Source organism: Muscardinus avellanarius, assembly GCF_963383645.1.
Source record: "Muscardinus avellanarius genome assembly, chromosome: 7".
In the NCBI taxonomy this organism is placed as follows: Eukaryota; Metazoa; Chordata; class Mammalia; order Rodentia; family Gliridae; genus Muscardinus; species Muscardinus avellanarius.
Genome location: NC_137793.1, coordinates 95,917,009 through 95,938,077, shown reverse-complemented (window position 1 = coordinate 95,938,077; position 21,069 = coordinate 95,917,009). Strand labels below are relative to the sequence as shown.

The following is a 21,069-nucleotide window of genomic DNA, read 5'->3' as shown; positions in this document are numbered from 1 at the left end:
TGGTGGTGCACGTTTGTAATCCCGGCATTTGGGAGGCTGAGACAGGAGAATCGCAATTTGAGGACACCCCCATCTACTACTTAGGCCCTGTGCAACTCAGTAGGACCTTTTTCGAGATAAAGAATAAAAAATAGAGCTGGGTGTGGTAGCACACGCTTTTAATCCCGGCGCTTGGGAGGCGCCCATAGGAGGATCGCACAGGTTCGAAGATAGCCTTGCTGCCTTACGAAACCCTGTTTCCAAATAAAAATATAAAATAGGTCTGGGAGTGTAGCCCAGAGGTAGAAGGGTTTCCAGGAACCTTAGTACCACATAAAAAAGAAAAAAAGGGCTGGGGCTATAGCTTGGAGGTAGACTGTCCCTGGACCCCCCCATCCCTAGGACACCCCCCCACACACACACATTATTTGGAAGTATTTTTCTTGGCACGGTATAAGTATGATCCTTACTAGAGTTGTATCTAAACTAAATGATTCAATGCAGTTTTTTTTTTTTTTGTGATGCTGGGGATCAAATTAGGGGCCTGTGCATGCTAAGCAAGTACTCAATAGCTATACACCCAGCCCCAGTGCAGATTTTTAATATTTATATTGAGGTATATTTAGACATTCAATAAATTTTATGTATTTGAAGATAAGTTTTTGCATATGTTTCCATCACTATAGTCGAGAAGCAAACATAACACTTTTATTTGGTGCATTGTAACTGTACATCTTACTGACGTTTAATGTGGTAGACACATACGTACACATAGCACTAGGTGCATTCCCTTTAGATCTTGCCTTGCTCCTCCTCCTCCCCATTCATAGTACTGAAATTGATATTGATAGCTTTACAGTGCACATGGAATTAATGAATCGTTTCTTTTATCACTTCTCCCCTTTCCCCTCTCCATCTCTCTGTGCAAATCTCCTTCCACTATTCTACTGCTCTTTCTCATCTTCTCTCTTCAAAAGAAACATCTTTAATCATTTTTCTTCAAAAGAAACAAAAACTTTCTTTTGTTTCCCAGTTTCCTTCCAGCTTCCATAAAAGAGAGACAACATACAGCACTTCACTAAGACCTGATAATCTCACTTGGCATAATATTCTGTAGTTCTATCTATTTCCACAAATGACATAATCTTCTTCTTTATGGCTGAGTAAAATTTTGTGGTGCATGTACCACAATTTTGTAACCCATTCATCTGCTGACAGACACGTAGGCTCGCTCTGTAGTTTGGCTGTTGTGAATGCTGCTATAACATGTATCACTATAATATTCTGACTTAATTCCTTTGGGAAGATACTGAGGAGTGGTAAAGCTGTTCGATGTCCAGTCTTCTGAGGAACCTACAAATTCACTATCACAGTGGCTCTGCTAGTTTGCAGTCTTACCAGGCACGTAGAAGGAGTCCTATTTTGCTGCTTCCTTGTCAGCATGTCATTGCTTGTATTCTTCTGTGTGTGTGTGTGTGTGTGTGTGTGTGTGTGTGTGTGTGTGTGTGTGTTACTGAGGATTGAACCCAGAGGCAGTCTACCTCCAGGTTATACCCCCAGCCTGGTTTTATTTCTTATTTGAAACCGGGTCTTGCTAAGTTGCCAAGGCTGGCTTCAAACCTGTATTCATCCTATCTCAGCCTCCCAAGTCCTGGGGTTACAAGTATATGCCTCCACGCCTGGCTATTGTGTTTTTTTTATTTTTGCAGAACTGGGGATTGAACTCGGGCATTCTTTCTTTGAGCTACACCCTAACCCTATTTTTTATTCTTTATTTTGAAACAGTCTCACTAAGTTGTGGAGGGCCCCACTAAGTGGCTGAGGCTGGCCACGAGCCTGAGATATTCTCCTGTCTCAGCCTCCCAAATACTGGGATTACAAGTGTGTACCACCACACCCAGTGGGATTTTTTTTTTTAGTGTTAAGTTTTTAAAGTTCTTTTACATAGGCTATATATTAATCTCCTATCAAAGTAGTAGTTGGCAAAGTTTTTTTCTATTCTGTAGTTTCTTTTATAAAGAGTTTCTCTGCTGTGCAGAAAACTTTTCAACTTAATGCCATCCCGTTTATTGATTCTCAGTTTTTTTCCTCAAGAAATGAACATAACATCACCTCATTCAGTTTCTTGTACTTTAGTAACTCCTTGCTTCCACCTATTTCTGCATCCTCTTCTGAGGCAACCAGTGATCTGCTACTATAGATGAGTTTTTATTTTTCTCTAAAATTGCAAGTAAGTGGAATTACTCAGTATGTTTTCTTCCTTTCTTGGTATGTTTTTTTTTTTTTTTTCTTTTTCTCTTTGGAACTGGGGATTGAACCCAGGGGCATTCTACCTCTGGGCTATATTCCATTCCTGTTTTTTAATCTTATTTGGAAATGGTTACAGTATGTTGTGGAGTGCTTCACTAAATAGCTGAGGCTGACTATGAACCTGTGATCCTCCCGTCTCAGCCTCCCAAGTACTGGGATTACAAGTGTGTGCCTCTATACTCAGTTGATATGGTTTCTTTCTCTTAGCATAATTTTAAGATTTTGTATGTTGTTGAGCATATCAGTAACTCATTTCTTTTTACTTGAGTGCTCTATCATATGCATGTACCACAGTTAGCTTACCCTGTCACCTGCTAATAGACATTTTGCTGTCAACATCTTTTTGCTATTCCAACTAAAGCTGCTATGAACATTTGCATACAAAATTTTACATGGATACATGTTTTCCTTTCCCTTGGGTTAATACCCAAAGTAGAAAAGGTGGGATCATCTGGTTTTATAAACATATTTTTTTAAGAAACTACCAAGCCAGGCATGGTAATGCATGCTTGTAATCTCAGGACTTGTGAGGCTGAGACAGGAGAGTTGCAGGTCGGCTTCAGCTACTTAGTGAGGCCCTCCGTAACTTAGTGAGACCTTGTTTCAAGATAAAAGAATAAAAATAGGACTTGAGATGTAGCTCAGAGGTAGGATGCCCCTGAGTTCAGTCTCCAGTACTGAAAGCAACAACAACAACAAAAACAACTTACCAAACTATTTTCCAAAGTTGTTAAACCATTTTACATTTTTTTGGGGGGGGTATTGGGGTTCTGGAAGCCCTTCTACCTCCAGGCTACACTCCCAGACCTATTTATTATATTTTTATTTGGAAACAGGGTCTCTTAAACCAGCGCAGTTGGCTTTGAACCTGTGCGATTCTCCTGTCTCCGCTTCCCAAGTGCGGGGATTACAAGCGTGCGCCACCACGCCCGGTGATCACCATTTTACATTTCTACTAATAGCATATAAGAGTTTTTCTATGTCCTTGCCAACTCTTGATGTGGTCAGGTCATATTGTTTTAGCAATCTAGTAGGTGTGATGGTATCTCATTTTTGTATTTTCTTTATGATTATTGATGATTTAATCTTTCACAGGCTTAATTTGCTTTCTTCGATTTTTTTGTTCATTTGTGTGATTTCTCATAGTTGAGGTTTGAAATTTTGTTATATTTGTATATATACACAAGTCTATTTTATTTTATTTTATTATTTTATTTTATTTTTGTGGGTCTGAGAATGGAACCAGGGGCATTTGACCTCTGAGCTAACCCCCCTGTCCTATTTTTGATTCTTTATTTTAAAACAGGGTCTCACTAAGTTGCGGAAGGCTTCATTAAGTAGCTGAGGCTGTCTGTGAACTGCGATCCTCTGGTCTCAGCCTCCAAATGCTGGGATTATAAGCATGCGCCACAACTCTTGGATCACTATTTTTTTATTTTTATTTATTTATTTATTTAGTCACTGGGGATTGAACCCAGGTGTATTCTACCTCTGAGGTATACTCCCAGCCCAATTTTTTATTCTTATTTTGAAACCGGGTTTCAGTAAGTTGCAAGTGGCCCTTCTAAGTATTTGTGGCTGGCCATGAACCCAGATCCTCCTATCTCAGCCTTTCAAGTACTGGGATTATAAGTGTGTGCCACCACACCTGGCTACTACCTGTTCTTTTTTAAAAAGACTTAGAGCCAGGCGTGGTGACACATGCTTGTAATCCTAGTACTTAGGAGGTTGAGACAGGAGACTTGGAGGTTCAAAGTCAGCCTTGGCAACCTAGCTCTAGTGAGATCCTGTTTCCAAGTTGGGTTGGGGGTGTAGTTTAAAGATGGAATGCCTCTTGGTTCAATCCCCAGTACCTCTCCCCTCAAAAAAGTAATGGAGAGGTACTCAGTTCCTTAATTCCTTATAGCAGTGTTTTGTACTTTCACAATACAGGTGTTACATACCTTTTGCCATATTTGTTCATAAGTAGTTCTCTCTTTTTTCTTTGCTAATTATTAGATTAAATTAAATCTAGAGGCATTCTACCTCTGAGCTACACTCCCAGTCCTATTTAATTTTTTTCTTGAAGCAGGTTCTCCCAAAGTTGTTGAGAGTCTTCCTGAGTTGCTGAGGCTGATCTTGAACCTGTGATCCTCCTGTCTCAGCTTCCCAATTACTGGGATTACAGGTGTGTACCACCACACTCAGCTTCATATTTTAAATGATGTTAGGGTTCTTTTATTTATTTATTTAGTTTTTGGTACTAGGAATTGAACACTTTACCACTGAGCTGTACCCCTGGCCTTTTTTACTTTTTGTTTAAAAAACAAAAAGGCTGGCCTCTAATTTATAATTTTCTTGTCTCAACTTCCCAATAGCTGGGATTATAGGCATATGCCACTGGACCCATCTATTTTATGTATTTTGATTGATCATTTCAAGGAAGGTTTAATTCAGTTCTTCTTAGTTTATCTTGGCTAGAAGTAAAAGTCCAGTGATTGAAGGTCTACTATAGGCTTGATTATAGTTTGAAAAGTGATTTGAATTTATCTAAATATACTCTGATATGCTTTAGATTTTAGGGAAATGTTGCACTGTATTACACAAAATGAATCAAATAACAGATGCATATTAATCACCTGCTATAAAGACCCTTGGTACCTACTTTAAATAAATTAGCATATTATATAATAATACTGTATTTAAACCTGCAGAAATTTCCATCCTTTTTCCAGATCTTATGTAAACATATTTCAAGAATTTCATCTTATGACTAAAGTAATATTTTTGTCTACAGCTAATAAGGTACTTAACTACTTTTTAATTTTTTTATTTTATATTACAAAAAGACACTATGCTTAATATTATCATCTCAGAAAGTATGTACCTTCATTATTAAAGTCTTTTCTTTATAACTCCAAAAGCATAGCCTCTCTTTGTTGTTTTGCCTATTTGAAAATCAAGTGTAGAGAAGATAAAATTGTTCAGAGCATTGTTTTATCTTTCAGAGATTAAAATGAATTTTTTTGGTATATATAAACCTTTTTGATGTATAATGTATGTTGTGCACTATGACATTTAGGTTTGAAACCTTGAAGCAACTTTTGAGGGAAACCCAAATTTTGAACTTTTTACAAGTTGATATTTTCACTCCCTTACAAGGTGGCCCGTGTGTGTGTGTGTGTGTGTGTGTGTGTGTGTGTGTGTGTGTCTGCCTGTCTGTCTTTGTGTGTGTGTTTGTGTATGTATGTAATTTCTAAAGCTAGAGGTAGGCTAATTGTAAAGTTTTATAAAATATAAAGAAAAGTACTCACATTAATGAGTCCTGCTCTTTTGAGGGGAAAAGAGAAAAAATTTGAAGAATTTTGTTTTATTGATGCTTTCTGAGAACTTACTAATTTGCTTGAGTATTGTCTCGATACAAATGCTTACCTATAAAAATTTTGTATGATTACAAATATCAAGTATGTCAGTTTTACAGACAAGAAAACATTAATTAGTGCTGATTAAAGTGTTTTACGCTGGGCGTGGTGGCGCATGCTTGTAACCCCAGTACTTGGGAGGCTGAGGCAGGATGAGTGCAGGTTCATGGCCAGCTCCAGCAACATGAGGCCTTGCTCAACTTAGTGAGGCCCTGTTTTAAAACAAGCAATAAAATAGGACTTGGGCATAACTCAGAGGTGGAATGCCATTGGGTTCAGTCCCCAGTAACACACACACACACACACACACACACACACACACACACAGAGAGAGAAAGAGAGAGAGAGAGAGAGAGAGAGAAATAAAGTGTTTTTAACAGAAACTTATAACTGTAATAAGACATGTGATGTGCTCAAGGAATTTTTGCTGTGAAAAATTAAAAAGTAAATTTCTTTTAGGTCTTTGTCTGAAGCTATGTCAGTGGAAAAAATTGCTGCAATCAAAGCCAAAATTATGGCTAAGAAAAGATCAACTATCAAGACTGATCTAGATGATGATATAACTGCCCTTAAACAGAGGAGTTTCGTGGATGCTGAGGTAGATGTGACGAGAGATATTGTCAGCAGAGAGAGAGTATGGAGGACACGAACAACTATCCTGCAGAGCACAGGAAAGGTGAAGTGTTTAATCTGTGTTTTGTAGAATTGGATAAAATTTTCTATTGGGAAGAGTTTATAAGTGTTATTTTTTTGAAAGGTCAGAAATAATATAGATTACCCATTTCATTTGAAAGTGTGGTTATTAGTCACCAAAGAAGCTGGTGAAAAAGTGTGAATCAGCATGTAAGCCCCTTCACGTATCATTTGTACAGAGTAGTCAGTTTTCTGTTGAGCCAGGTTTTTATTTGAATGTGGTGAATAGGGAGTACTGATGCCAAGCTCTCTTTGGTCATTAGAGAACTGATACCATCATTAACTTTTTTTCCCATAAAGTAGAGAACTTCCAGAGATCAGTCAGCAAACATTTACTGAGTGTATTTTATATGTAATATTCTATTGTATATATATATAGGCCTTTTTTTTAGTTCCTTATTAATGGAGATTTTTTTGTTGTTCTGTGTTTGCTCCAGTATTTGGGGTTTTCTTTCTTCCCTTGCTTTGCTCCTTTCTTTTTCTTCATTGCTTCCTTCCCTCTATTATTATCCTCCTCTTCTTCCTCCTTCTATTTTTCTTTCTACTTGTCTTTGTTTCATTGTTACAAATAACTCATTACAAACCATGTTTGTACATATACCTTTGTGTATTTATATTTATATATATAAACAGAATTCCTTCATGAAAATCAGTTACTGGTAAATGGAGACATATACTTTGAATTTTGGAAGATAAAAGTTTGAGTGAAGCTGGGAGTGGTGGTACACATTTGTAATCCTAGTACTTGGGATGCTGAGATAGGAGGATGGCAGGTTTGAGGACAGCCTCAGCAAATGGTGAGATTCTCATCAACCTAGTGCGACCCTGTTTTAGAATAAAAATAAAATTGGGCTGGAGGTGTATCTTGGCGGTAGAATACTCCTGGATTGAGTCCCCAATACCAGAAAAAAAAAAAAGTTTGAATGATATTGGATGGTCTAGTATCTTAAAAGATCTCTAAAAATCAGGATGCATCAATTCTGTTGATATACATATTTTTATCTGTGTTACCCAGTTCTTGTTTTCTGATGCTCTCCCCTAGCCTCCAGGTTTTCTCACTAATTCTTAGTCCTCTATGGATGCACAATTGCTGACAGCAGGGCTCTGGTACAAACATTTAAAGAAGTGTGTGAGATTGCTGTTGAAACTGATTTTAATGTTTGAGGCAGACTGAATTTTGGTTATAAAATTTTGGGATTTTAACTGTAAACTCATTGTGCCATTTCAGTAGGAATAAAGCTACCAGAGAATAGTATATACTGAAAATTATTTCTACTTCTTTTGTACTTTGACGTGTTTCACAAAGTGCTTGTAAGGATCATTCTCTAGAGCTTAAAATTGCAGAGAAGTTACGAAGATCTGAGGCTATGAGTAAACCTCTGTGTCCCATTTTTGTTACTTATAAGAAAATCATTTGCCGTTCTCTTCTTTGTTGTCTGTTATGGCTAATATTTTAAATAATAGTATGGCTTTGTGTTATAATGCTTATTATAATTATTAAAATCTTAATAGTAAAGAAATAAAACAGGTGATACACCCCCTTTACTTTTACGCTAACCAGTAAATTTTGAAGCAACTGAGATGAACAATTTTCCTTCATCTCTAGGTGGCAGGATTGTACCACAGTTTCAAGACTTAGCATTTTAATTTAATGTTGGTACCAATGTATCTTTTAAAAAGTAAGTTAATAATTTAAGATTATTTAGCTAGGTTTGATTCTATGAGTATTAGGATTTTTTAAGTTTTTTTGCCGGGTGTGGTGGCGCACGCTTGTAATCCCCGCGCTTGGGAGGCGGAGACAGGAGGATCGTGCAGGTTTGAAGCCAGCTGTGCAGGCTTAAGAGACCCTGTTTCCAAGTAAAAATATAAAATAGGTCTGGGAGTGTAGCCCGGAGGTAGAAGGGTTTCCAAGAACCCCAGCACCACCAAAAAAAAAAAAAAGTTTTTTCTTGGTGGTGGTACTGGGGATTAACCCAGGGAAATTCTACCTCCTAGTTACACCCCCATCCCTATTTTAATTTTGAAATAGGCTTTAACTAAGTTGTGAAGATAGAAAAACAGGGACTGAACTCATCTTTTTACCAGGATCTCAATCTTGCAGCAGCAACCCACTCAGTCCTTATTCTACTTAATCCTGTGTGTGTGTGTGTGTGTGTGTGTGTGTGTGTGTGTGTGTGTGTGTGTTAGTTACTGGGATTAAACCCAGGGGCATTTTGTGTCTGAACGACAGCCCCAACCTTATTTGATCTTATTTTTTATTTTGAAACAGGGTCTCAGCTGGGCATGGTGGTGCATGCTTGTAATCCCAGTACTTGGGAGGCTGAGAAAAGAGAATCACAGGTTCAAGGACAGATTCAGCAAGTGAGTAAGACTGATCAACCTAGGGAGACCATGTTTCAAAATAAGTTTGGTGTAGCTTGGAGGTAGAATGCCCCTGGGTTCAGCCCCCCACACACACACACACGATGAGAAGAAACAGGTGTCATTAATTAGCAGAGAGCCTTCTTGAAGTGCCGAGACTGCCTGCAAACCAGCCATCCTCCTATCTCAGCCTCCCAAGTACTAGAATTACCAGTGCACCACCACACCTGGTTTACTTCATCTGTTTTAAAGATAATCTCTTAAGGGTTCTATCTCTCTACACAGAGAATTAAGTTTCCAACACAAATTTTGTGGAGCATATTCAAACAACAGCAATGTGAGATGATAATCACTTGTAATTCTACCGCACAAAAATAGGTGATAACATTTGATTGGTTCTTCTCTAGTTTTCTTAGTACTCTATTAATTTTTAGAGTAGTAAGACGATTTTCATCTATTTTCATAATAGGACTAAGATTTTATTTGCATTTCTCACTGTGCTGACCCTGCAGTAATGGTGTAGAAGCAATAGCCGGTAAAACTGCTGGCACTGTGGGGGGCGGCGCCACACTTGATCAGGCGGCATTGTGTTCTTCATCCATAGTAATATCCTTGTGGAAGTTTTAAAATTGACTAAATCTTGTTTGAGTTTCTTTAGTGTTTTGTGTGATAAAATTAGACTGTCTAAAGCAGTCTGTATATAAAATATGGAGGCAGTCTCCTTGGGGAGTACTTGTGAGGTTGTTTGAATTGGTAGTTGAATCACCTGCTTTTTGACAGAAATCCATTTTTATTTAAATAACTATGTTATTCAGATGGGTATTATTTATTTATTTTTTATGGTACTAAGGGTGGAACCCAGGGGCATTCTACCTCTGAGCAACACCCCTAGTCCTATTTTTTATTCTTTATTTTGAAATAGGATTCACTGAGTTGCAAAGGGCCTCACTAAGTAGCTGAGGCTGGCTTCAAACCTGCACAATCCTCCTGTCTCAGCCTCCCAGATGCTGGGATTACAAGTGTACGCCACCACGCCTGGCTCAGACTTGAGTATTTAGCAAACATTTTTTTTCCAAAATGAAAGAAGTAAATCTTACTTCAAATAGGGCTGTTAGGGGTATAGTTCAGAGGTAGAATGCCCAAAAGAAAAACATTTTATATAAATATAAAGAACAAAATTATTTTCAGTGTATACAAAGTAGTGACAAAAATGACAATGTCTGGCTTAAAAGAAGAAAGATATATTTCCCTATCTGCTTCTACTGTCAGTATCTGGTGTACTTACTACCTTGTTTGGTCAAAGAATATAGAGAAAAGAGAGCTTCAGAGGAGTTAGAAAAATGAGGAGCATTGTAGCAGTTTTTTAGACAAATGTGGGTATTCTCTGATATCACACTAAAACAGATGCTTAGTTTTATGAATGTCATTGCATATGGAAACCACATTCATAAACTTTTTATATCATTACTTTAATGGACAATTCTCAAAATTCTAATTTTGCCATGAAAGCTTGTATTTTAATCATTGGCAACAAAAGCTCTCAATTGAGCCACTTGAGCAACTTAGTGAGACTCTATCTCATAATATAAAAGGACGAGGAGTGTAGCAGAGATACAGTGCTTCTAGATTCCATCTCCAGTATTAGGGGGAAAAAAAGCATTGTGTGGTAGCTCACACTTGTAATCTGGGTATTTGGGAAACTAAGACAAGAAGATTACAGGTTCTCGGCCAGCCCCAGAAATTAGTGAGCCCTCTGCAACTCAGTGGACCCTGTTTCACAGTAAAGAATAAAAAATAGGGCTGGGCTGGGCATGGTGGCGCGTGCTTGTAATCCCAGTGTTTGGGAGGCAGAGACAGGAGGATCACACAGGTTTGAAGCCAGCCTCGGCTACTTAGTGAGGCTCTCAGCAACTTGGTGAGACCGTTTCCAAATAAAATATAAAATAGGTCTGGGAGTGTAACTCAGAGGGAGAAAAGCCCCTGGGTTTCATGTTTTCACTCTCAGTTACACACACACACACACACACACACACACACACACACACACACACACACGGCTGGGGTATAGCATAACTCAGATTGTCCTTGGGTTCAATCCCCAGTACTGAAAAACAAAACAAAAACAAACAAACAATCTTGTTTCTGTTTCCAATTTTTTTTTTTTTGGTACCCTAGTCCCCCTCCCTTTTCTTTGGTAGTAGGGATTGAACACAGAGGCATTCTACCTCCAAGATACACTCCTAGACCAACTTTATTTCTTATTTGGAAACATGGTCTTACTAGATTGCTGAGAACCTCGATAAGTTGCTGAGGCTGGCTTTGAACCTGTGATCCTCCTGTCTCAGCCTCCCAAGTACTAGGATTACAAGGGTACACCACTATGCTTGACTCTTCCTGTTCTGTTTTTTAAGACAAAGGGTTTTTGTTAAAAAAAAAAAACACACCAAGTATAAATAAAATAAGATCTCTTTTATTCCTCTGTACAGTGTTTCACTCAGATAAAACCAGCAGGCTACATGCTGCTCAAAACACAGCCCCAGCGAGGGCCCGAAAGGCACAGCACCCAAATGTTTTTCATATATCTATCCTATATACAAGAGCCAGCAATGCCCGCCTTATCATTCAGAGCCCAAGGCAGGGAGCCTGGCAGAAGTCAGGGAGCTACAGCAGCTCTCAAGCTTCAGCCCCGTCACTCCACACACAGAGCATGTCCTCAAGTCGGCAGAGAGAAGAGAAAAAACAACAACAAAAGATAACAGCAACAACAAAAAACCCAGTGATGGAAGCTTAGTGCAAGAAAAGAAATAAATGAGTACTTATATACATACATACATAACATTGACCTCCAGGTTGGAGTGTACATTCACCCCCCAAAAAAACAGGTAAAATAACTTAAAGGCAAAAAAAAAAAAACATTTAAAAAATTAGATCAGCTACAATTCTTTTGTATACAACTGTGCGGACTGTATACACATTTATAGCGTTTCTGTTCAGTTGCATTGTCTGTGCATTCTGTGTGAGGTCTTGGCTTGGATACAGTTAAGTAAAAACCAAAAGGGAAAATAATTCTCTCAGGAGTTTTACTGAAAGAGGTGGAAGAAGGGCAGGTGGCTCAGCAGTTGACTTTGGCCTCTTCCATGGCACCTTTTGTAGTGAAGAGAGGTTCAGGGGAGGAGATTTTGGAGAAGCAGCAGTCTAAGCGGTGCATTCAAGTATTTCTCCCAGCATAGCTGGATTCCTCACAGAAGACACTCAGACTCTAAAGCGGTGACCTGACCCGTCACGGCATTCAGCTGAACCCATTCTGTGATGGGGCAGGGTCCTCCCACCCTACCTCAGGGTTGCAGAGCCCAGTGAGGCCAGGCACCTTTGAGAGGGTGCGTGTTTATGGTGTCAAGGTCTAGGACGCCTGGTGCAGAACCTCTTAACCCCGCCAAAAAGGCAGCCTTGTGTTGGGTCTGGAATGACTTCTCACTGTTGTTCCTGTACTAAGCACTGTTTTGGTTGGTGACAAGTATCACTGGGAATTGGGAAACTGGAGACAGAAGCTTCCTGAACTCTCTTAGCCGGGACGGGAGGGCTTACCAGAAAGGCTGTTATTTGCTAGGCTCTGGTACAGCCAGTAGGAATGGATTTCGGTGGCAGGAGGACATGTTACATTCACGGATGCTCTGGATTTTCTTGAAGGATGGCCGATTGGATGGTCTCAGGGCCCACTATCTTTTGAGATGCTGGCACTCTTGAGGAGGCTTTCTGCCTGAAGTAGACTTGGCCCCAATGATCAAATGGAATGTCTATGCACATCATGTCATACAACAGGATCCCCAGGGAAGAAAGCCGTCAGGGACCAGTGGTAGTGGGTCCACTCTGGAGGGCTGTACACCCGGGTCTCATTGAAGTCCATGTAGACCATGTCCTTGAGCAGCACCCCAACCTGAAGTCCATGAGCATGTTACATTCACGGATGCTCTGGATTTTCTTGAAGGATGGCCGATTGGATGGTCTCAGGGCCCACTATCTTTTGAGATGCTGGCACTCTTGAGGCGGCTTTCTGCCTGAAGTAGACTTGGCCCCAATGATCAAATGGAATGTCTATGCACATCATGTCATACAACAGGATCCCCAGGGAAGAAAGCCGTCAGGGACCAGTGGTAGTGGGTCCACTCTGGAGGGCTGTACACCCGGGTCTCATTGAAGTCCATGTAGACCATGTCCTTGAGCAGCACCCCAACCTGAAGTCCATGAGCTTGAGCTCGCTGCAGTTGAGGCCGATGAGGATGCTCTCGTCCTTGATGTCGCAATGCAGCACCCCGCAGCTGTGGCAGTGCTGCACGGCCTCCAACTCCTGGGTGAAGTAGCTGTGGGCCAGCTCCTTCGGCAGGGCCTCCCTTTCCGTAATGAAGTTGAAGAGGTCTTGTACCAGCTCGGGGCTCTCCAGGATCAGCATGAAACAGTCGGGCCGCTCAAACCAGTCCAGGAGCCAGATGATGCTGGGAAGCCTGAGCTCACCTTCAGTAGCACCACCTCCATGGGCAACCGGGTGCCATTGGGCAGCCCTCCCCAGTCAGAGAACTGGTCCTTCTCCACTTTCTTGATGGCCATCAGCAAGTCATGGCTATGTGGATGATAGAGTAGACCCAGCTGAGGCCACCGTGGGGACCCTGCCTCTTCTGAGGACCTCCAGCCGGGGCTTGGGCCGGGGTGGTGCCTGTGGTCTGGGCTGTACCTCGGCCTCAGATGTAGCCTGGTGTGGCAGGCCAAGGGCGGGTTGGAGGACAGCTGGGCGCTGCCAGGCCGGCTGTGAGAGTAGATAGAGTGGCCACGCAGTACTCGGGCCCGGGCTGTCGCCGCTGCTGCCACCACCTCCATATTTTATTTTTTATTTTATAACAGGGCCTCACCGAGTTGCTGAGGCTGGCCATGAACTGTGATCTGGCTGTCTCAGCCTCTCAAGTAGTGGGATTATAAGCATGTGCCATCACAATCGACTGATTCTATATTTGAATAACTGTAGAATATGAATAAATTTGTAGATAATTAAATGGCTTAAGTAATATTTTAAAAATCAAATGAATAACACTGAATCTATAATAGTCTAGATCATTATTCTTGTAGTAGTTGGCATAATTGTTTTAGTCTGTTGTCTGTTGCTATAATTAAATACCTGAGGCTAAGAGATTTATGGTCAGGAATGTGGCTCAGTGATGAGTGCTTGCTTAGCAAGTGCAAGACTCAGGGTTTGAGCCGCAGCATGGGAGTGGTGGGGAGAAAAGTCTATTTAGTTTACAGTTTGGAAGCTGAGTATAATCCTAGTTTGGGCAGTGGCATCTGTTCTGCCTCTGCTCAGGTCACCCTTGGCTTGGTCACAGCATGACAGAGAAGCTGAAAAGGAATTGTTCTTATGCAGATGGGGCAAGTGAATGGGGTAACTTTGCTTAGTAACAACTTACTCTCCAGAGAACTCTTTGAGACAAGTGTTACCCCATTCTAAGAGCAGTGCCTTTAAATGGCCTTAATATCTCCCAGTAGGCCCAAGCTTTGGAAAGACCCACAGCCCTCCACATCACCATGCCAAGGACTAAGCCTCTAGCACATGGCCCTTGGGGGATAAAGCACATCCACACCACAGCAGCAATAATGGCGTCTTAGTTAATGATATAGGAGGGAAGAAGTGATCGGAAGAAAACGTAGTCACAAAATTTTTATTAAATAAACTTACTGCCTTTGTATATATAATGTGAAGTGGGCTTAATTAAAATCTATTTGTGTTTTAGAATTTTTCCAAGAATATTTTTGCAATTCTTCAGTCTGTAAAAGCCAGAGAAGAAGGGCGTGCACCTGAGCAGCGACCAGCTCCAAATGCAGCACCTGTGGTAAGTGTTTTACAGCTTACGTAGTAATTTTAATGAATTTCTACTTATGTTTTGTAATTTTGAAGATATCTCAGTTTTGTATTAGTAGATTCTAAAGCTTTTGCTGCTTCATTGAACCTTAAGACCCTCCAGCATTAAAAGGTATTTTCACAATAATTCAAGGCCATTGTAATGACCCAGGAGATGTGTGTGGGTCATAGTGCAGAAGGGGTTGAGTAGGAAAAGCTTTCTGAATGATTATTTTAGGTAAGCTCTAACTGGTTGTCTTACTGTTTCTGAGAAGAATCACTATTGTTAAACATACAAACCTGTTACCTTCTAGTTTGGGGCTCATCTTGACATCCCTGCCATCTGAGGCATCATGGTGGATGTATTTTCCCTGATTGCCCATCATGTGGCCCCTCCCTGTGTGAGTTTGTTTCAGCCGCTCCGAGGGTTCACTGCCTTCCTATTTGAAGTACCACTTAGGACCCTCTCAGAGTAAATTTTGTATGTGACATAACCTATATTTAAACTTAAAATATGCCCTCTAGGTTTTTTTTATTTTTTTGCAGTACTATGGATGGAACCCAGGGGCATTCTGTCTCCGAGCTACAGCCCCAACCCTATTTTTTAGTCTTTTTATTTTCTTTGAAACGAAGTCTCACTGAGTTGCAAAGGGCCTTGCCAAGTGGCTGAGGATGTCCGCCAACCTCGATCCTCCAGTCTCAGCCTCCCAAATGCCAGGATTACAAGCATGCTCCACCACGCCCAGTTGCCCTCTAGATTTATTGGAATTCCTTCCAATCTGTTTACATAGTTCAGCAAAGAAAAATAGAAATAAAATTGATTCTATTTTATGTAGCATTTAAAAAATAAAAATTTGAGTAATACTTTTTTTTTTTTTTTTTTGGGTGGTACTGGGGTTCCTGGAAACCCTTCTGCCTATTTTTTTATACTTTTTATTTGGAAACAGGGTCTCTTAAGCCAGTGTGGCTGGCTTCAAACCTGCGGGATCCTCCTGTCTCCGCCTCCCAAGAGCGGTGGGGATTACAAGTGTGCGCCACCACACCCAGCAAGTAATACAGCCTTTTAAAGATGCAGTTTTATTTATTAATGGATTCATCAGCATTTAACTTTTTAGAGTTAGTGAGTTTTTGCTAATTTTAGACAAATACTTGTAATTAACTCCCCAGCAAGAATTTAAGTGCTTACAATTTATCAGGAAATGTACTGGGGATTTTGAGATACAATAATGAGGAAAGATCCATTGTCCCTGCTAATAAGCCAGACAAACTAGATGTAAATAAATAAATGAAGTAGTGGGGTATTAGTTATTATCTTAAAGCACAGGGTGCTTATAATTATGAATTGTTTGACATTTCTAAAAGCAGTTAGTGGCAAGCATGTCAAACCTTAAAATATTTTAACTCTTATCTTTGTGATTCAGTATTCTGTGTATTTACATAATCATTAGAATACTTTAAAATTTTAATGTTTGGTATTTGCCTATAGAAGTATATATACTTAGTAACAATCTTGATAAGTATCTTTGTTTTATTTGGAATAATTAGAGTGGAATCCTTTTTTTTTTTTTTTTTGGCAGTACTGGGGATGGAACCCTCTACCTCCAGGCTACACCCCCAAACCTGTTTTATATTTTTATTTGGAAACAGGGTCTCTTAAGCCAGAGAGGGCCATCGAACCTGCGTGATCCTCCTGTCTCTGCCTTCCAAGCACGGGAATTACAAGTGTGCGCCACTACTCCCAGCTGACTAGTGTACCCTTTATTACAGTAGGATTCCACTCAGCCGGGCATGGTGGCACACCTTGTAATGCCAGTGCTTAGGAGGCTGAGACAGGAGGATCTCACAGTTTTGAAGCCAGCCTCAGCTACTTAGGCTCTTACCAACTTGGTGAGACCCTGTTTCCAGATAAAATATAAAATAGTTCTGGGAGTATAGCCCAGAGGTAGAAAAGCCCTTGGGTTCTACCTTCAGTACCACCAAAAAATAAAAAGGGGGTACACTAGTCTTCATTAATAGGATAAATTTTCCAAGCAGCTTTGAGATATTCTTTAGATATCTGCTTTTAGTTTATTATAGGCTATGAGTTTTAGATAAAGTATTTATGAATCAAATTATATATCATTGGATTGGTAACTTTTTTAAATATTTAAAAATCACATCTATTACCTTGGTCGTCTTACACCATATGTATGTATGTATGTGTGTGTGTGTATATATATATATATTTTTTTTTTTTCTTGAGGTGCTGGGGATGGAACCCAGAGGCATTCTACCTTCAAACTACACCCCAGCCCTATTATTTAATTCTTTATTTTGAAACAGGGTCTCATTGAGTTGCAAAGGGCTTCACTAAGTAGTAGCTGAGGCTGTCCATGAACTGTGATCCTCCTGTCTCTGCCTCCCAGATGGGATTACAAGCATGTACCACCATAACTGGCTTACATTGTACATTTATAATGAATTTATTGTCAAGCCTGCCATGTTTACTTAAGGAGTAATAATTTGGTAGATGATTCCCTTAAAAGGCTCTAAAATGCCAGCTGAGCTGTGTGTGATAGCACACACTTGTAATCCCAGGATTTAGGAGGCTGAGACAGGAAGATTGCTGGTTTTGCAGCCAGACTTGGCAACTTAGTGAGACCCTGTTTTCAAATAAGAAATGAAATTGGGCTGGGGGTGTAGCTTAGAGGCAGACTGTCTCTGGGTTCAATCCCCAAAAGCACGCGCGCACATATACACAATCAGCTCAGTTAAGTTTGATTTGAGAGTTTTTTGTTGAAAATTATCATAATTGGAGGGAGACTGTTATTTCACAAAGATATGTAGCCATAAAGAAGTTGCTATTTTATTTCCACAGTATTTAAAAGAGTTTTGTTTTTTGCTGTGGTCTAAGTATGTTTGGGATTATTTGCCCTTGTTGAAAGTGATGGTAATTTTTTAGTTATAAATAATACCTCAGAAATAGCTAGTGGTCACCAAGTGATTAGTGATTTACTTGCTAATTTTGTCTTACTGGATAAAGTAAGAAAGAAAAGCTTGGAAAATAAATATCCTCATTGTGGTTAAAGTATTAACTTAAAAAAGTAACTTTTAAAGTTTTTAACTTTAATTCATAATTTATATTTCTACAGGATCCAACATTGCGAACTAAACAGCCTATCCCAGCTGCTTATAACAGATATGACCAAGAAAGGTTCAAAGGAAAAGAAGGTAGGTTACTTATTTTTATCTTTCCTTTACTGTAGTTTTGACCTCAAGAGGCAGTATAATCTAATGATTTACTGTCAATGTTCGCAGAGTAACTTCTGGAAGTCAAATCTGGTTGACTGTGTGTTTTTTTTTTTTGGTGGTACTAGGGTTCCTGGAAATACTTCTACCTCTGGGCTACACTCCTACGACCTATTTTATATATATATTTTAAATTTGGAAACAGGGTCTCTTAAGCCAGTGAGGCTGGCTTCGAACTAGCACGATCCTCCTGTCTCTGCCTCCCAAGCGTGGGGATTACCACCACGCCCTGCTGACTCTGTTTTTGTAAATAAAGTTTTTGTTTTTTTGGAACCAGCCACATTTAATTATTTCATGTATCATCTGTGGTTACTTTATCTCTGTGACAGCACTATTGAGTTGTTTGAATAGCAGTTATATAGCCTGCAAAACCAAAAAATAGGATCTGGCCCTTTGCAGAAAAAATTGGTGAACTCTTGATTTCTGGATACAGATAGGTCTTATAATAGTTAATTTCAGTGTTATTTTAAAAGATATTCTGTTGCTGGTTGTGGTAGCGTATGTTTGTAATCTCAGTACTTGGGAGGCTGAGACAGGAGGATTTTAAGTTCAAAGCCAGCCTCAGCAACTTAGTGAGATCCTGTTTTCAAATTTAAATAAATAAATAAATAAATAGATAGATAGATCTATCGATCTGGGGGTATATTCCTAAGGTAGAAGGCCCCTGGGTTCCTCTGTACCATACACATATGCATTCTTAGTTTTCTCCTGTCTATAATGGCACTTAATTCTTAGGGTTATCAAGGGAATTACACTAGTTAATGAAGTCCCCAGAAATAGTGTCCCTAGAAATGTTTGCTATTATTAATAATAATTCTGGTTCTACAGAACTATTTGATTTTTTTTTTTTTTTTTGTGGTACTGGGGATGGAACCCAGGGGCCTCATAACTCCGGGCTACACTCTCAGACCTATTTTATATTTTATTTGGAAACAGGGTCTCTTAAGCCAGCTGATGCTGGCTTCGAACCTGCACAATCCTCCTGTCTCAGCCTCCCAAGCGCGGAGATTACAAGCGTGCGCCACCACACCCCGCAACCCAGGGACATTCTAAATCCGAGTGACATCCCTAGCCCTATTTTTTATTCTTTGTTTTTGAAACAGGGTCTCACTAAGTAGCTGAGGCTGGCTGCGAACTGCGATTGTCCTGTCTCAGCCTCCCAAATGCTTGAATTACAAGCGTGCGCCACCACGCCTGGCTCTACAGAACTTATTTTAGAATGGAGATTCTGTAAATCAAATCATGTTTCCCAAATTAGAAATGTATATATTGAAAACTTGACAAGCGTAACCTTTTGTAGCAACAGTGTGAGGTTTCTTATTTTGTGATACCCAATGTGGTATTCTAGATAATATAATAGTGGACCATTTCTATATTAGTGAGGTGGAACTAACATCAGTACATCAGTTCCTTCTGGAAGCCCTTCTACTTCTGGGCTACACTCCCAGACCTAGTTTTTTATTTTTTAAATTTGGAAACAGGGTCTCTCGGCTGGCTTTGAAGCTGCGTGATCCTCCTGTCTCCGCCTCCCAAGCACGGGGATTACAAGCGTGTGCCACCGCGCCCAGCATTTCATCTTGTTTTGATATATGAAATTATGATAAAGAAACAACTGGAAGATTAACATTACCGTTCTTTTCTGTATAAATGGCAATGTCTATTAAGCCTTTAAAGGATATGTTACCTTTATGTGGTGAATTTTGTGTGCTGACTTCATTTATTGGATAAGGATTCATGCTGAATACATGCAGTAGAAAGACAGTGGTTTCTTCTTTTATTCACTGCAGTTTTTTTAGGGAATGAATTTTATAAAGCAGACCACAGGTCAAATCTGACCCTCTGTGGGCCAAATCCAGCTGCTGTGTTTGTACATATATTGTTTATTTTGATTTTACCTGCAATTGCAGAATTCAGTAGTTGTGATAGAGACCTATCGCCTCCAATGTGTAAAATATTTACTATATAACTATTTATTGAAAGGCATATTGGGATTATCCTGGAACTCCCATCATTATTTCCAATATTGCTTTCTATAAAATATGTAACATATACCTTAGATTAAAATTTTGTGATATAGCTTTTTATAACTTAGGACTTTTGATAATACTACATGTTTTTATTCATAGTGTTGTTGAGTATTAGTAAATAACTTAGAGGTTAATAAAATATTCAGTCTAATTTTTTAATGTAATTGCAGACATAGTCTTTACCAGTTTTTGTGCACTAGGCCTGTTGGTGTTATCATTTATTTTTTAAACTTTCAGTAAGTCTTTATTTTCACAAGTATGTGTTGTAACTTCACAGCAAACTTGAGGCTTTCAGATCTAACATAATTATTACATTAGACTTTTTGTCTGTGATGAGACCCCTGAAGTCTAACAGTAAAAATCTTCCTTGTAGAAACGGAAGGCTTTAAGATCGATACAATGGGCACCTACCACGGCATGACCTTGAAATCTGTAACGGTAGGTTGATTTGACTGCAGGGTGGTTTGTTCCAAGGCGTCTTTTGTGAGTAGATGTTGAAGAAATCTTTGGTTTTCATTTAATATTTCACATTTGAGCCATTTATCTTTGATGACCAAATATGTGATAGGTCTGTATGATTTATTATTTGATTCATAGGTATTGTTTCTTTTTATCAAACTGGATTTGAGTATGTATAAAGGTCATTTTGGGATAGTTCTTTGCTATAATATATTATATTCTTTGAAATGTAATACTTTATGCTTTTTAAAAATGAAGATTTAGTGATATGCTTACAAAATACATACTACATATTTGCATGTCCATGAATGTAAGCCTTTGGTTCACTTTTAGCAAACCCTCTTCTCTCCTCTCCTCTCCTCTCCTCTCCCTACCCCTCCCCTCCCCTCCCCTCCCTCCCCCGCCCTCTTTTTTTTGGTGAGACAATCTTCCTGTGTTGCTCACCCAGGCTTGTGTCAAACTCCTAGGCTAAAACGATCTTCTGTCTCAGCCTTCTAAATGTCAGGGACTGTGCCTGGCTCTTTTTTTTTTTTTTTAACTCCTTGAAAGTGATTTGTCGATGTTCTGACAAAGTCAAATTTAGCACTCTCAAGTTTTATTTAATTTAGACAATGATAGGGTTTGGTGATATAGAACAGGCATTTGTTACTTTATTTTGTATACTTATATT

General features: G+C 39.5%; 1 protein-coding gene and 1 pseudogene across 2 annotated transcripts in view; one reads left to right on the top strand and one right to left on the bottom strand.

The window, feature by feature from the left end:
• CDC73 (cell division cycle 73) overlaps positions 1 to 21,069 on the top strand; it is a gene marked incomplete at its 3' end in the record, with an annotated part of 141,014 nt that overhangs the window by 26,671 nt on the left and 93,274 nt on the right. The window contains exons 7-10 of the mRNA XM_080698369.1: positions 6,150 to 6,366; positions 14,519 to 14,617; positions 17,757 to 17,835; positions 20,314 to 20,378. Coding sequence (XP_080554495.1) covers positions 6,150 to 6,366; positions 14,519 to 14,617; positions 17,757 to 17,835; positions 20,314 to 20,378 — 460 coding nt within the window. The remainder of the gene's footprint in view (positions 1 to 6,149; positions 6,367 to 14,518; positions 14,618 to 17,756; positions 17,836 to 20,313; positions 20,379 to 21,069) is intronic.
• Positions 12,585 to 13,613, bottom strand: LOC308265556 (serine/threonine-protein kinase pim-1-like; annotated as a pseudogene). The gene has a single exon. The product of its transcript is annotated as a serine/threonine-protein kinase pim-1-like (transcript).